This window comes from Mauremys mutica, chromosome 23, assembly GCF_020497125.1.
Source record: "Mauremys mutica isolate MM-2020 ecotype Southern chromosome 23, ASM2049712v1, whole genome shotgun sequence".
Lineage (NCBI taxonomy): Eukaryota > Metazoa > Chordata > Testudines > Geoemydidae > Mauremys > Mauremys mutica.
The window spans coordinates 18978019-18994300 of record NC_059094.1 but is presented as its reverse complement, the minus strand read 5'-3'; the positions used below and the strand labels follow the sequence as shown (position 1 = coordinate 18994300).

At 48.4% G+C, this 16282-nt stretch overlaps 1 protein-coding gene across 1 annotated transcript; it reads left to right on the top strand.

Annotated features, from left to right (window-relative positions):
- Positions 1 to 2827: 2827 nt before the first annotated feature.
- MRPS15 (mitochondrial ribosomal protein S15) lies at positions 2828 to 15771 on the top strand. Its single transcript, XM_044997447.1, has 8 exons — positions 2828 to 3004; positions 4536 to 4598; positions 5148 to 5223; positions 8486 to 8534; positions 10103 to 10187; positions 11626 to 11684; positions 13869 to 14060; positions 15569 to 15771. Exons 1-8 carry the CDS (start codon positions 2884 to 2886, stop codon positions 15686 to 15688), a joined length of 765 nt encoding a protein of 254 aa, XP_044853382.1. The 5' UTR covers positions 2828 to 2883; the 3' UTR covers positions 15689 to 15771.
- The last annotated feature ends 511 nt before the right edge of the window (positions 15772 to 16282 follow it).

Below are 16282 nucleotides of genomic sequence, written 5' to 3'. Positions count from 1 at the left end.
TGAACAGGTCATTGTAACATTCTGAAATTCAGTGTTTGCCAGGTGTGTGTGTTTGTTTCTGTGATGCTGCAATGGTTCTGTCACCTCTTGCTCTCCTCTCACAGGCAGATTGGCAGCGGGTGGAGGGGTTCTGTTCCCTCCAGTTCTACTGCAGGAGTGACATCTCGGCCCGTCCTATCATTGGTGTTATTCGTCTCCAAGCCAGGCCTGATCTCGCTGCTGGAAAGGGCATGGGGGCAACACAGTATGGATCTGATCTCCTGAGGTGCTGAGAGCCCCAAACCCAGCTGAAGTCAGTGTGAGCTGAGGGTGCTCAGCACTTCTGGAATCAGGCCCTAGGTGACATTCAAAGTCCAGCGCTCCTGCAAAAGGCTGGTTTTCTGAAAGGGTCACTAAGGCAAGCAAGCCAGGCATGTTCACACTGTGCAAGCCAGCAGCAGTTCTGGGCTGGAGCTGGCAGATCACAGCTCAAAGTTCAAAGCACTTTGTGTCATCACTAAGAGTCTGAGAAGTGACATTACACCCAGTGTGAACGGGGACTATCAGCCACAGATGCCTGACTTTAAAAATCATTTTACTTGCAAAGCAAGGGGAGAAAAGAGATTTGCTGGCTGGGCTCTCTGTTCCTCTGCTCCACGTGCCATCAGTTACCCTGTGTAATGTGAGTGTGAAACACCATCAGATCAGAATAGTAACAATTCACTCCCACTGTGCACTGGGTTAAATGGCTGCACAAGACACAGGAAATCAACCTTGTATTTGCTTCTGTGAAACTCACATTAGGAAACCTGAAACCACCCCAAATCCACCTGGCTCAGCTTCCGTTATAGCCTCCACTCTCCCAGCTTTGCATAACCCTGGGGCGTTTAAAACGTTGGATGTTGAAACCAAGTGACACTCGCATTTCAGTGTGAACTGTGGCTGCTCTTCTCTACGTTTTACTTTGAGCGTTTGGCGTTAGAGACCATGAGCCTCGAAGCAAAACTGACAAGGGTGACACAGGGAGGGTGCGTGGAGCCCCCAGGAGGACATGCAAGTAGTTGCCGGCTATGCTGAGGAGGTCTTTGTCCTGCAAGAACAGGTGTAGCAATCGTCTCATAACTCATAGCTCGGAACCCTGAATTCTTGCCTGCTGCAAAGGCCACCCCTTAGCCACGATGCAATCCTTATTTGAGTGCCAAGGTTTACATGCCATCCTATTCAAAGGCTTCCCCAGCTCACAGGCCCTGGGATGGGCCAGTTCCAATGCAAGCCAGCTCCACAGCGACTGAGCATCAGTACAGTCTGGCGGCTCTTCAGCAGCCCCCTGGGGAAATGAATGGGGGGAGGGTCTCACTTCCGTTCCCATTGGCATTTCCCTTTTGTTGGCAGTCACAGAAGCAAGGCTTAGGACTGAATGGGGCAAGGAACCTGAACCTCCTGCTCATCCTCAGATGTGAACCCATCAGTGCATTGATGGAGGCTGAAGACACACTATGGGGGAACCTGCTGCTGCCCATCCCATCCCCGTTTGAGTACCTCTCCTGCCGGGGCTCTGCACAGAGTCTCCCATGGGCACGCCTCCCCTGCACATGTAACCCTGTTTATGCCCCTCTCTCCTTTGGGGACCCTCCTGCCTCACTGTCAGGATGGCCTTTGAATGCGGCAGCCATGCCTGGCTGGCACCTTCACTGAACTCCCACAGACTAAATGTGATGCAGGAAAACAAACCCTTGAAGGCAAGAGGGAGTGACGTGCACTATTCTTTATAAATCCCACGTGTAGCTCAGTTTTCCTGCATGTTATCCTGCCTGACCGCACAGAGTTAAATCGAAGGGGAAACTGACAGGAAGCAGAACAATGGCAAAGAACAGGTCAGAATGCCCAGGGCTCTGGGAGAAACAATGGGGAGGCTGTTCACTGGGGAAGACCCCGGCCTGGCTCTAAGTAGACTGGTCTACTCATTCCCAGGCTTTGCCATGCACCGAAGGGGGTCCTAAAACCATAAAGATGTTGGCTATGGAAAGAAGGGGGGTTGTCAGGGGCTGCCCAGAAAGCGTCAGGAAGCGCTGACGGCGATGCTAGGAGTCTGCTTCTCCCAGTCCAGAGCCAGAGATAGGTGGGCTGAATGGAACCGACCCAAGCTTGCAAGGAAAGATAAATGTTTAGAGAAGGGGAAATACGCGCATAGACCTTTATGGTTTTTATCTTTTACTCTAGGTGCTTTGGGGAAATAAATACGGCTTGGTTTTGAAGAAGCTGGTTTTGGGTCAGTTGAATCAACTCTCTGGGCACAGCTCCCCAGAGGTAAAGGGCTTACAGGTGCCAAACCCCGCTGGGCTGCTCGTGCCAGCACTGTCGGGAAATGGACACCCCCAGAGAGCCGGGGGCAGGATGGACACAGCACATCCCTTCGGCTGTCCCTGCCCCCACCAGGGTGACCTGGCACGCACACTGTGTGTGAGGGCACACCGCGCACACAACACCATGCTGCCAAGCGCCCGCTGATGGGGGTGGAGCAGCGTGCGCTGCACAATGGCATCCCTGGCGCGTGACAGCGACAAACCACGTCCGGTTTGTATCAGCACCGGAGAGGGGCAAACCACCCGGCCTGCCTCCCCCAGACCCTGGCTGCAGGGACCCCCCTGCGAGAAAGGGGCAGGAAGCCAGACCCATCCCAACGGGGTGCACTCGAGAGGGGCTGGCAGGCCCTGCTCCCCCGACACCCCCCAGCAGTGCTCGGAGCCACGAGAGAAACTGGGCCAGGCCTGAGCCTGCTAACCCGGGCAAAGCTGCCCCACCCTGAGCCCAGCCCAGCCTCCGATCGATTAGCTCGGCGGTCGATTGGCCGGGTCTGTCCCAAGATGGCGGCGCCCATGCCAGCCGGACCGTAGGGCAGGGGCGATGCTGCTGCTGGGGCTCCGCGGGGCGCTGGGCTGGGCCCGGAGCTGCCGCCTGCCAGGCCTCGGCTGGAGGGGGGTCAGCGGGGCCCTCCGCCTGCAGGAGACGGGAGACGGGCGCTCGGGTGAGGCGGCCTGCGGGGTTCGGGAGAGAGGGGCCCGCACGTGGGCTGGGGGGTCCGTGGGGGGTCGGGGGGAGACCGGGGAGCAACGCGAGGAGGGGGCTGGAGGTTGTGGGGCGCTGGGGGAAGCTGGGGGAAGGGAGGCGGCAGGGGAGGAGGAAGGAGGGTAGGTAACGGGGGGAAGGAAGGGGGCAGGGAGAGGGGGCGGGGAAGGTGGGTGGGTAAATGGGGGAAGGGGGAGAGCTGGGGGGATCAGGAGGAGGGGTGGATAGCTGGGGGAAGGGAGGGGGCAGGGAGCTGGGGGGAAGGGAGGGGGGAGCTGGGGAAAGGAAGAGGGGGCAGGGGAGGAGGGGCGGGGGAGGAGAGTGGGTGGGTAACTGAGGGAAGGGGGGAGCTGGGGGAAGGAAGGGGGTCAGGGGAAGAGGAGCTAGGGGGAGGAAGAAGAAGGGGGATGGGGGGGAGCTGGGGGAAGGAAGAGGAAGGGTGGGGAGCTCCGAGCCGGAGGGGAGAGTTGCGGGAGTTAAGGGCCATGGCAGTAAGGGGGGGTTTGGCAGCAGTTGGCTGAGGTCGGGGGGGGGGTGCTGGTGGAGTTCTTGGATGTGAGATGCTTGGGGGGGGGGGGGGTGCTGCATGGGCTCCCTGCCGGGACTAAGGTGATGGGAGAAGTGCAGAGTCCTGCAACTGGGAGATTGGGCCTAAGGGTGAGGGCTGGTCCCTGGGGGCAGTCGGGTACTTCAGGCCCCAGGACAGGGTGAATGCCGGATCCCGAGGTGCAGAGTGTACTGGAGTGTTAGCAGGTTGGGATAGGTGACAACCTGTAAGGCCAGGAGCCTTCTGTGCAGGGGGGGAAACACCGGGCACTGTGGTGCTTCATGTGTCCAAACACACACCTAAGCACCAGTATTGGTGCCATAGGCTTGGTTACCAGCTACTTTAGCTGATTCCTGCCTCAACCTCGGAGATAAGCTTCTGTGCCGATAGACCATTGCTGCCGGTCTTCTATTTGCCCCCTCTCTGTCCCACCATGGAGCTTGAGCTGCTCCAAACCTCATATTGTCATCAGACCACATTTTACGGGATGTGGTGACACACATGAATAGAAGTGATGGGTGCTAGTTAGTACAGCCAGAGTGTTACTGTGATCCTCTGGGACAATTGCTTTAACAGACTGGGGAGCTGCTGCACTAAGATGTAGTGAGTAGATGGTGAATTGCCAGTCCTGTAATGCTCAGTAATGGACAACGTCAGCAGGAGCCTGCTATTGAGAGTGCTCTCCTTCAGACTCCCTGCTTCTCTGGACATGCAGCATCCTTGGATTATGGTGCAATCGAACATCTGCTTGAAATATTTTCTTTAGTGCCTCTGACACAGACCTAGATAGCTCACAGAATCCCAGGCAGAGGGTGCTCTAAAGGCAATCTCCCAATACAAACTTCTTATTTACGTTATATTGAGTATATTCTTACCAAATCTCAAAAGCATATAGATAAAATGTATTTATGTGTCTAGTAAATCTTTGCTTTCTTCCATGAAGTTTATAGCCCGCTTGTTCAGACAGCCAGAGGTTATGCCCGGCCTGTCAAAAGGAGGAAGCAAGGTATGGTAGAGACTGGATTTTGAGCACATTCCACAATGCATTATTCTTAATAACATTAACATTATCACCAATTTGCGGACGGAGGGGGGAGGATTACACCCTAAAAGTGTTATTAGACACTTGAATGGGGGGGGGCGGTGTTTGATTCATTTAAATCATGCTTCAGAAATCCTAAAAACAATTTTCAGACAGCAAGCATGCTGGGTTGGTCAAAAACCGTAATTGGACTGTCATTTCTCGAATACACCGTGAATGCTCACTGAAGTCAATAGGAGCATTTGCATTGATCTCAGTGGGTTTGGATCAAAACCTAAATCCAGAATACTGAAGCCAGGAAGCGGGATCATATCAACTCCCATCACCTGTCTTATCCACACTCCAGTTTAATTCAAAACTGCTTTCTTGGTTTGCCCTTCACAATTGAAAGATCCATCCCCTCTTTTCTCTTGAATTATCTCCCCCTGATCCATTCCCCCTCCAAATTCTCTAGGGTGTGAGACAGCCCGGCTTCGATATGCTGTTCCCCACATGTTGATCTTTTCTTTGTAGTGCTCCCCAGCCACCTGGATGACCTTCCTCCTACCATGCTGAAGAAAGATTATGCCAATGTCCCAATAATAGATAAGTATGTTCCAGAGGCAAGGGAAGGGGGAATGCTTAATCACTTCAGAGATTTAATTATTAAAGACATCTAACCACAGAAAGCAGTAGTTGTAATACTGCTAGCAACACACTGTACAGTCATTCATCGAGAGAGAACTGCAGAAGTTTTGAAATAATGGGTCAAGAGTGAAATTTGCAGAAGTGGCCACTGATTATAAGAACATAGGAACTTAAGAACAGCTATACTAGATCAGAGGGACTGTGGCCAGTCCAAAGGGAATGAACAGAACAGGGTGGTCCATCCCGTCGTCCAGTCCCAGCTTCTGGCAGTCAGATGTTTAGGGATACCCAGAGCATAGAGTTGTGCCCCTGACCATCTTGGCTAATAGCTATTGATAGACCTTTCTCCATGAACTTATCTAGTTCTTTTTTGAACCCATTTATACTTTTGGCCTTCACAACATCCCATGGCAACAAGTTACACAGGTTAACTGTGTGTTGTGCAAAGTACTTCCTTGTGTTTGTTTTAAACTTGCTGCCTATTAATTTCGTTGGATGACCCCTAGTTCTTGTGTTATGTGAAGAGGTAAATAGCTCTTCCCTAATCACTTTCTCCACACCAGTCATGATTTTATAGATCTGTATCATATCCCCCCCTTAGTCGTCTCTTTTCTAAGCTGAACAGTCCCAATCTTTTTAATTGCTCCTCATATGGAAGCTGTTCCATACCCCGATTCTGTTTTTGTTGCCTCTCTCTGCACCTTTTCCAATTCTAATATATCTTTTCTGAGATGGGGTGACTAGAATTGCACACAGTTTTCAAGGTGTGGGTATACCATGGATTTATATAGTGGCATTATTATATTTTCTGTCTTCTCTCTTTCCTAATGGTTCCTAGCATTCTGTTAGCTTTTTTGACTGTAACTGCACATTGAGTGGATGTTTTCAGAGAACTATCCAGGATGACTCCAAGATCTTTCTTGAGTGGTAACAGCTAATTTAGACCCCATCATTTTGTATATATAGTTGGTATTGTTTTCCACTGTGCATTACTTTGCAGTTATCAACACTGAATTTCATCTGTCATTTTGTTGCCCAGTCACTGAGTTCTGTGAGATCCCTTCGTAATTCTTTGCTGTCTGCTTTGGACTTAACTTTCTTCAGTAATTTTGTATCATCTGCAAACTTTGCCACCTCACTGTTTACCTCTTTTTCCAGATCATTTATGAATATGTTGAACAGCACTAGTCGTAGTACAGACCCCTGGGGGACACCACTATTTACTTCTCTCCATTCTGAAAACTGACCATTTATTCCTACCCTTTGTTTCCTGTCTTTTAACCAGTTACCAGTCCATGAGAGGACCTTCCCTCTTATCCCATGACAGCTTAGTTTGCTTAAGAGCCTTTGGAGAGGGACCTCATCAGAGACTTTCTGAAAGTCCAAGTACTGGACATTCACTGTATCCCCCCTTGTCCACATGTTTACTGACACCCTTAGAGAATTCCTATAGATTGGTGAGGCATTTTCCCTTTACAAAAGTGGTGTTGACTCTTCCCCAACATACTGTGTTCATCTACATGTCTGATTTTTCCTTCTTTTACTCTAGTTTCAACCAGTTTGCCTGGTACTGAAGTTAGGCTTACTAGCATTACATTAGCTATCCTCCAATCATCTGGTACAGAGGTTGATTTAAGTGATAGGTTACATACCACAGTTCTGCAATTTCATATTTCAGAACACTTGGGTGAATATCATCTGGTCCTGATGACTTACTACTGTTTAATTTATCAATTTGTTCCAAAACCTCCTCTACTGACACCTCAGTCTTGGACAGTTCCTCAGATTTGCCTAAAAAGCATGACTCAGGTATGTGAATCTCCCTCACATCCTCTGCAGTGAAGAGCGATGCAAAGAATTCATTTAGCTTCTCTGCAATGGCTTTGTCTATCTTGAGTGCACATCATGGTCCAGTGGCTCCACTGGATGTTTGGCAGGCTTCCTGCTTCTGGTGTACTTAAAAATGTTTTGCTATTTTTGTCTTTTGCTAGTTGTCCTTCAAATTCTTTTTTGGCCTGCCTAATGATACTTTTAACTTGACTTGCCAGAATTCATTCCTTTCTGTTTTCCGTGGTAGGATTTGACTTCCAATTTTTAAAGGCTGTCTTTTTGTCTCTAACTGCCTCTTTTACGCTGTTGTTTAACTATCAGGGCTTTTTTTTGGTGGTCTTAGTGTTTGTTTTTCATCTGGGGTATATGTTTAGTTTGATCCTCTAGCATGGTGTTTTTAAATAGTTTCCATGCAGCTTGCATGCTTTTCACTCTTGTTGTCACAAGGAAAGTTCCTTTTAATTTCCACTTATCTAGCTTCTTCATTTTGTGTAGTTCTCCTTTTTGAAGTTAAATGCTACTGTGGTGGGTTTCTTTGGTATTTTCCCCCCTACATGGATGTTAATTTAATTACATTATGGTCACTGTTACTGATTAGTTCAGCTACATTCATCTCTTGGACCAGATCCTGTGCTCCACTTAGGACTCAGTCAAGAATTGCCTCTCTCCTTGTGGGTTCCAGGACTAGCTGCTCCAAGCAGTCATTAATGGTGTCTAGAAATTTTATTTCTGCATCCTGTCCTTATGGATACCTTACTTTCCGGGTGCCCAACTTGAGATGCCTTGGGGTCTGATTTTCAGAAATGCTGGGCACCCAGAGGAGGAACCTGTGGGTGCCTAGTACTTCTAGAAATCAGGCCTTGAGGTGTCTCAAGTTGGGTACCCAAAATTAGTGGTCGCTTCTGAAATTTGGGCCCAACTGCATGTGTGTGGCTGGACTCTCTTGCCCACGTGGAATCCCACTGACTTTGGGAGGATGCTGCACAGATATAGTTTGAAGGATAATGGCCTTAATAGGAATCATTTTGTCTTTGAATGTTCACGGAAAGCTAATCTTCAGCACCCGGATTGCACATCATGTAGGTTTCAGAAGTATCAGTACTTCATAGTGAACTGAAACGTTTCAGCCCTAGTATCCAATTAAAACAAAAAGCTACATACTACCTCCACCCTTAGCAGTGATTTCTTTTAACGAATGCAAGAAATGGTTTGATTTCCTTATTACTTTTTATTGGTAGAAAGCCTCTAACCTACTCTATTTTAAAGCTCTTTGAAACACTTACAGAAATGCTAATCTGTTCAGAAAATCTAAATCAACCTTCAGAGTTAAAAACAAAATAAATACATTGCATATTCTGCTTTGTTTTATAAATCAATCTCTGATCTCCCTGCAGGGTTGATGATGTAGTGAAAAGGCTATTGTCTCTGGAAATGGCCAGCCAGGTTAGTGTCTTTCTGCTTGTGTAAACGCTGGAACTTTGGGTGGCAATGTCTCTGTAAGATCTAGCTATACGCTCAAAATTATTTCATAATTTACTTCTCCTGGTTTGTTAGTTGTGCCAAGTGACTTCAAACCTGGTGGTTAATAACTCACCCTGATCTGTTGGTAATTAACTCAAAACACACCTGAAATTCACCAAAAAATCCTCTCATTTCTACTAGTAAAATACATGTATGTGCTATTGTTTTTTACATATATTAAAATAAGTGAGAAAATGCTAGAAGAATCACAGAAAGAACCAGAGAGCTGTTGAGTGCCAGCAAATCGTATCTACTTATTCTAGAAAATGATACACCGTCAAAATTCATTTAAAAAGTGGTTTTATTACTATTTTTCAAGTGCCCCAAAATGCAGGCACATCAAAGACAAGAGAAGGCCCTCATCCCATGGAGCTGCTTAGTATCTAAATTCAAAAATGTACAACCAGAATAGGACACATGCAGATAACATGGAGTTCTCCAACTGCACTGAGAGAGACCGGGCCCAGTTCCTGGTCCTTCATCATGCTGGCAGGAGCTGGGAGCACTTTGGTGTGATCGTGGTCAATCCTACAAACTGTTAAATGTCTAAGTGCTGCTCAAATATTAATACCAGGGAAGCGTTTGGTATTACTACCCTTGTGAGGTGGCAAAATACATAACTTGTGGTTAGGCTTGGAGGAATTTAAATCTTTTTATATAATTTTATGCATAATATCAATGTTTATTTTTAAGCGGTTTTGTATTTAATTTTTCATAGTTGCAGGAAATTATGGGGGGGGGGGTCAGACAATTATTTAACGACCGTAGATGTTGAGATTCCAAAAGTTAAAGCTTTATGACCTTTAAAACACACATTGTCAATGTCACATGTCAAAATATACAAAGTAAATATCCTTAAACTCTAAGAAGTTCTCACGCAGCATTTTTCTTACCTTGCCTAGCTGTACATTTTGACTGTTATCAATGGAAATATTTCTTCATCGGCTTGTGTGTGTGTGTACAGTGATACCAGTCTTTACCGACTTTTACCAATAAAAATCGAATCCTTTCAAGCCTAGGCTGGTGTTGCTTAATAGCAAATCTCTCTGGCTAGTTAAAGAGAGAAACTGCCAAGGTTCTGAAGGGGAGACGCGCATTCCAGCAGGGCTGGATGAATCTCTGAGCATGTCGGCTAAAAGGCACAAAGGGGTTTGAGTGCGAGCAAGCACCTTTCTTTCCACATCTGTGTGAGCCTTAAGAAAGGGGGTTCCTTGACTTCAGGCCTAAAAAAAGTATTTCTAGTGCTTACAGCTGAGAACTTCCTGAGTTCTTCTTTGCTGTACTCTGACACTCAGTGGCTGCCTTTCCCTTTGCTGGCTGAAGAAGCTCATGCATTGAGCAAAGCCGTTTATAAAATACTTGGCTTTTCCCCACACTTCCTCTGGGCGTGTTGGGTTGGTGTCAGTGCTTTGAGGCAGTGGGGTGTCTTGCTTCTAGAATAATCCCGAATAACAAAGCTGAGGGCCTTGGTTTCTGTCTGTTGCCCACAGAGGGAGAAAGTGAAGATAAAGACGCAGCAGTTGATCGAGAAGGTCAGGAGGACTCCTAGTGACAACGGTTCCTTCGAGGTGCAAAGTAAGTCCAAGAGCCAGAGGGAGATCCCCAGTGGAGAGCATCTCTTTGCTTTAATCCAGCTGTTTCCTCTGTCATTTTACCGAGGCTCCTGTGAGAACGACAAGAGCTGCCTTTGTGGGAACACTAGGAAGGTGTCTCACCTGCAGTAGGGCACTGGGGGACCCTCAGGGTCTGGGAGTGCGACAGATGTAACATGCTTATCCACTGGCAAAGGGAGCGGTTTGAGTTTTTTCTAATCAGTGCCTGTGGCTGCTGCATAGAGAGACATTCTTGTAGCTCTCTGCTTCAGAGACCTAGGATGGAGGATTCCTCTACAGCTGTTGATGTTGCTGCAATACTTTTCCAGTAATATGTTTCTTCTGGTTTTTCCTCCACTGTTTCTGCAACTGTGATGTCCCATGCCCAGCAGAATGAAGCAATACTCTGGGGAGGGAGTGCATGACAGGAATTGTGGCTTTTGAAAGATCACTGTTGCGTTTGGAAATAAAACTCCTTTCTGTACACATACCAATTGTTTAATGAAACCCCAAAGGATGGGTGCAGAGGCAGGGGTCAGGCTGCTGCATGACCATTCATTTGACAGGGTGTAACCTTGTCCAAAGTTGTGTATGTGGCCGGGAGAGGTGAATCCCTCCAAACATGTGACCCTGCGTTAAAGTTCCACACTGACTCTGGCACCCATTGTCACCCCTTTCCCCATCTGGGAAAAGGAGATTTGCCTCTCCAGGCTTAGTCAAAGTTCTCTAAGGTGCTAGAAAGTTCACAGTACCATCATCCTTCCTGCCAATGCTTTCCATTACAAATGTCTGCCAGGAGCCTTTCCAGTTACAATGTGGAAGTGCCGCACACCCCAAGGGCAATGTGTGGATTAACCAATTCCAAGCATCCACATCACACAAACTGCTGCAGCTGGCAGTTTTAGCACAAAGGCTGAATTGGCCAAGGAAACTGAACTTCTCACCTCTAGAGGCAATCCCTACAGGCCAAGTCTGATGTATATTGGTAGGGGGCAGTGGGTTCTGCCAGTACTGAAATTCACTACTGATTTAAATATAGCCATGTATTGTTAAACAGACTGGGCTTCTTCCTATTCCTCTGAGCCTGACACCAAGTGGAGTAGAGTGAATATAAAGCCGTCAGCAGTTAAGTGGGGCAGCAGGCATTTCAGCTGTCAAGGCGGGGTCTCAATTGTTATTAAAATAATCTTAATACATAATACACACTTTCAAAATAATTTTAAACTGATGTTTAGGTTTTGGGTGTTTAATTTTGAAGGTTTGTTTGGGTTTTTTTTTAGAAATTCTGTACAAATGCCCAAAGTTCTTTGCAAATCTGATACCCAAAATGTATCCGCTGTAGTGTGTCAGAAGCCTGAGAAGACATCAGTGTCAGAGAACGCATTGCTGCTTTTATATAATCTCTTGTTTATCTTTTATAGCTGCTATTTTAACTGCCAAGATTCAAACTCACCAGGAGCACCTGCAGATGCACCCCAAGGTAATTCTCATTAGATATGTAATCTACAAATTTGAGACCAGCCAGAGGGTCTTGTACTTAGTTTCAGACTTAGAGGATTTCAATTGTGAGGAAGATCCTAATTCAGTTTTTAAAATGTCTGTATCTCCTCCCTACTAAAGCAGTGAGGTCACTGGTAGCGTTTGAAGCTGGAGGATACTGTAGGCAGTAGCTCATGTTTCAAGGATTGCTTTGAGTTTTGCTGCACCTGACTGGAGAATCTATGGATCACAGTTACATTTTCAAAGGTTGAAATTTGTCCAAATATGTTCCTGGAGCAATGGAAGCAGTGGTGTAGCCAGGTTCTAAGAGCAGGGGGAGTGAACACAGGAAAAAAAGGTGCCACCCGCTGCGAAGCAGCGAAGGAAAAAAAAGAAAAGAAAACCCAAGTCTTGCCAAAGAACCCGCTGCGCCGAATTACCCACCGCCGAATTGCGTCCGAAGACCCGGAGTGACTGAAGCACCTGCCGCCGAATTGTCGCCAAAGACCTGGAGCCGCAAGGTAGCAGGCGCCCCCCAGCGGGCACAGGGAGGAGCGTCACCCGACTGCCACAAAGCGAGGGCAGGGGGAGCAGGAGCCGCCACCGCAGGATGCACGTGGCAGAGCCCAAAGTGAGTGCTGCCGAAGACCCGGCCGTGCTGGGAAGCGCCACGTGACTGCTCAGGGGAGCGGCTGCTCCCACTGCTCCCCCGCAGCTATGCTATGGAAGCCACTGACTAGATGCATTTGAATTAACAGCTAAGCTAAATCATGCTGCTAGTGCAGATGGGCTTTTCATATGTTTGTTATTTAACATACATAAATATATGTCAGCTAGAAACCTATTTCCTTCTGGCTATAAACATTTTTCCCAGATGGGATTTATCTCAATGCCACAGTGGCTTAAAATCTAGTCTGTTATTTCAAGGCCCCCTAGGTTCAAAGTCCAAACTTGGATCATCAGCAAAAATGAGTTTGTGGACAAGACACCCTTAGGTTCTTGCTGAAATTGTACCAGCTTGGAAATGTTCCAACAAACATGCCCCAAAATGTGCTTCAATTTCTCACATTAAAATTGTTCCCTGTTTATCTTTAAGTTTATGGAATTAAAGTCTTTAAGGTCTGGTCTGCACTACAGAGTTAGGTCGAAGCAAGGCAGCTTACATTGACCTAACCATAGAAGTGGCTACACTTCAATTTGCTCCCACCAACGTAACTGCTTCACTATGCTGACTTCATCTCTATGAGTGGTGTAGAGTCAAGGTCGACGTAGTTGAGTCAATGTGGTGTCAGTGTAGACACTGCATTGCTTATGTCAACTGTTAGAGGCTTTCAGGAGCCATCCCACAATGCCCCACACTGATAGTACAATCAATACAAGCGCTCCTGGTGAGGGCGCGCGCTCCTGACACAAGGAGCAAAGTGTAGAGATGCACAGGCGATGTAACTGCTGCAGTAGCTGTATGCCAGCGTAAGTTAGGTCGACTTAATTTTGTAGTGTAGACGTGGCCTGAGAACGTAAGAGCTGTTATCCTGGACTGGGGTCCAGCTAGTCCAATATCCAGCCTGTAGCAGCAGTTGTACCTGATGTTTCAGCGCAAAACAGAAACACTTGAAATGTACTTGGCTGAGAGTGTGCAAGAGTTGTGCATATAGTGTGGGGAGGGGATTGCTTCTGACCCCTGCAGGAAGTTCTTCTGCCCTGAAGCCAGAGATTCCCCCTAATAACATGGTTGAATTATCCAAACTCTTTCCCAAAGGATGAACCAATGGGCCCTGCCAGGTCAAACTGGTCCAAAATGCTTCTATAGGATTTTGGAACAATACATGTAAATGGAAGCAGAGATTTTAGCCAGTAAGACTTCCCCTGCAGTCTTTGGCACCTGGCAATTGCAGCTTATGCTAGTGCTGAGGAAGGTGTAATTGAGCAGTAAAGGGGAATACACAAATTGAAACTAACCTTCTAGCAGAAACATTGTAAATTGAATGCAAAATGCAATTTGACTTTTCAAATTTTCTTATAAAAATCTGAGGTGCCGGTTATATCATTTAAAGAAAACGGTTCTTAAAATATTACTCTTAACCTGACTGGGTCCCCATCAGCAATAACCCCAGGCTGTTGAGAACTGCTTATTGGGAAGGAATTACAGTCTGACTGCAACTCATGAATATTAAATCCTCTGCAGGACAAAAGTAACCGGCGTCGCATGCTGATGGCCATAGATCGCCGGAAGAAACTGCTCAAGTACCTGCGTCGCACCCGCTATGAGACTTTTGAGCACACGTGCAAGCAGCTGGGCATCCAGTACACGTTACCGCCACCCTATTGCAGGAGAATGACCCGGCGCTGGGCCGCTAAGAAGGCTTTCTGCCTCAAGGTATGAAGTGGAACTAGGAAGCACAGCTCAGCATAGTGTCAAGGGGAGCAGGCTGTGGACTTGTCTGCACAGCTAGCACAGATTTTCCTGCTAAGGGGCACAGCGGTTTGGATCACTGTGCTGAGGTGTGGGAGGAGGGGAGGTTGTGACTCTAGCCTGGGTTTAGTGCTGGGAGTTTGATGGTCGCTCTGGGATAGGATTTGAGTTTGAAAAACGAATGAAAATTAGTGAAAGGCCTGAGCTGTCCAGACAGCTCCATAGAAGGTGAGTTAGGAGCTGGATGTGGCGGGCAAACTTTTTGGCCTGAGGGCCGTATATGGAGGGCTGGTTAGGGGAGGCTGTGCCTCCCCAAACAGCCAGGTGCGGCCCAACCCTCCCCCCCTCCTGCTTCTCTCCCCCTGATGGCCTCCCCAGGACTCCTGCCCCGTTCCCTGTCCCGACTGCCCCCCCACACCACCCCATCCAACCACCCCTTCTCCCTGTCCCCTGACCACCCCCAGAACCCCTGCCCCTGACTGCCCCCCACCACCACCTCATCCAACCCCCCCTCCTTCCTGACTGCCCCCCGGAACCCTTGCCCCCATTCAATCCCCCTGTTCCCTGCCCTCTGACCGCCCCAACCCCCTATCCACACACACCCCCGACCACTCCCCCTGAACTCCCCTGCCCTCTATCCACCCTGCCCCCTTATCATGCTGCCGGGAGCACCAGTGACTGGCGGCGTGGCTGCACCCAGCCACGCAGCACAGAGACCGGGTCAGGCTGAGCTCTGCAGCTGCACTGCCCCAGGAGCTCGCAGCCCCGGTGCCCAGAGCATTGTGCTGGTGGCGCAGTAAGCTGAGGCTGCAGGGGAGGGGGGCAGGAGCTTGGGGCCGGGCAGGAGGGTCCCGCAGGCCGGATGTGGCCCGCAGGCCATAGTTTGCCCACCTCTGTGCTGGAGTCACTGAGTGAGCTACAAGTGCAGCCTGCTTTTTAACTGTCTGAAAGCTTCAAGTTTTGTTGCTGAATTGCTGTGAATGAGAGATTCTGCTTTCCGTTGCAAACTCGGGACAAATCCATTTCTTCAGAGTCCCACTAGGAGAATGAATATGTAGAAGTGAAAGTGCAAACTTCTGTTATTTCCTGGGAAGGGATGTAGGCCTCAGCTGTGGGTCAGAGTCTAACTTGTCATCTACACTCATGTAACTGAGAGCAGAAGTAAAAAACTGTATTTAAAAAAAAGTATTAATTCCCTGAAAACGAATACAGTACTTTGGCCCAGCAAAAGAATAGCTGTGTGGAAATGAATATATCAGCTGGAATTCTTGTGTTTGGAGTCCCAGCAGGTGAGAACCTGTCAGGTGCAGTTGCTTTTATTGAGACTTGTAGTGTCCCTTCTAGACCTTGATGTTCTAGGATTTAACGGGTCTTCCCTAAGTTCCTGCATGACCCTGACCTGATGTTAGAACTGGTTTCGACAGGGGTACACAGGCTTCTTTCTTCCCTTGCCCCCTACCGCTCTCCTGCAGGTTTTCAATGAGGTACAGAAACTGAAAGCACCCGAGAGGCTAAAGCAGAGACGAGAATGGCAAGCGAAAGCAAGGGCCGCCAAGGAGCTGACGCTGCAAAGTGAAGGGACCTCGGTATAGCAGCACCCTGAGCAGATCTCGCATTCCGGGCCTGCATGTGAAAAATGTGTCCCTCCAAAATACAATAAATGATTTTAAAGCTACTATTTCCAATTTCTTGGTGTGGGAGGAGGGTGTATGTAGTGTGTCCTCTGTATTGGGTGTGAGTGATGAAAAAATCTGACTGTTCAACAGAAATACCCAGTGGGTGTAATGAGCAGTTTGAGGCACTTTGGCTGCTACAGTCAAGTGTGTGTTCTTGAGCCTTGTCCTCACTGATTGTGCTAAGAAAACTTTAATTTTAGGGGTCCCACCCCATCGTAGGTTGGCAAGTGATCGTGTCTTCGATATGAAGCTCCCTCCCTTTAGACAGGCCTCTAGCTCAGGGGAGGGCAAACTACGGCCCGCGGGCCAGATCTGGCCTGTCAGGGTTTCAGTCCAGCCCCATGGCGCAGTGGGGTTAAGGCAGACTCCCTGCCTGCCCTGGCCCCGCGCCGCTCCCGGAAGCAGCTGGCACCACGTCCTTGCAGCCCCTGGGGGAGGCAGAGGGCTTTGTGCGCTGCCCTTGCCAGCAGGCACCACCCCCCACAGCTCCCATTGTCCGGGAACGGGGAA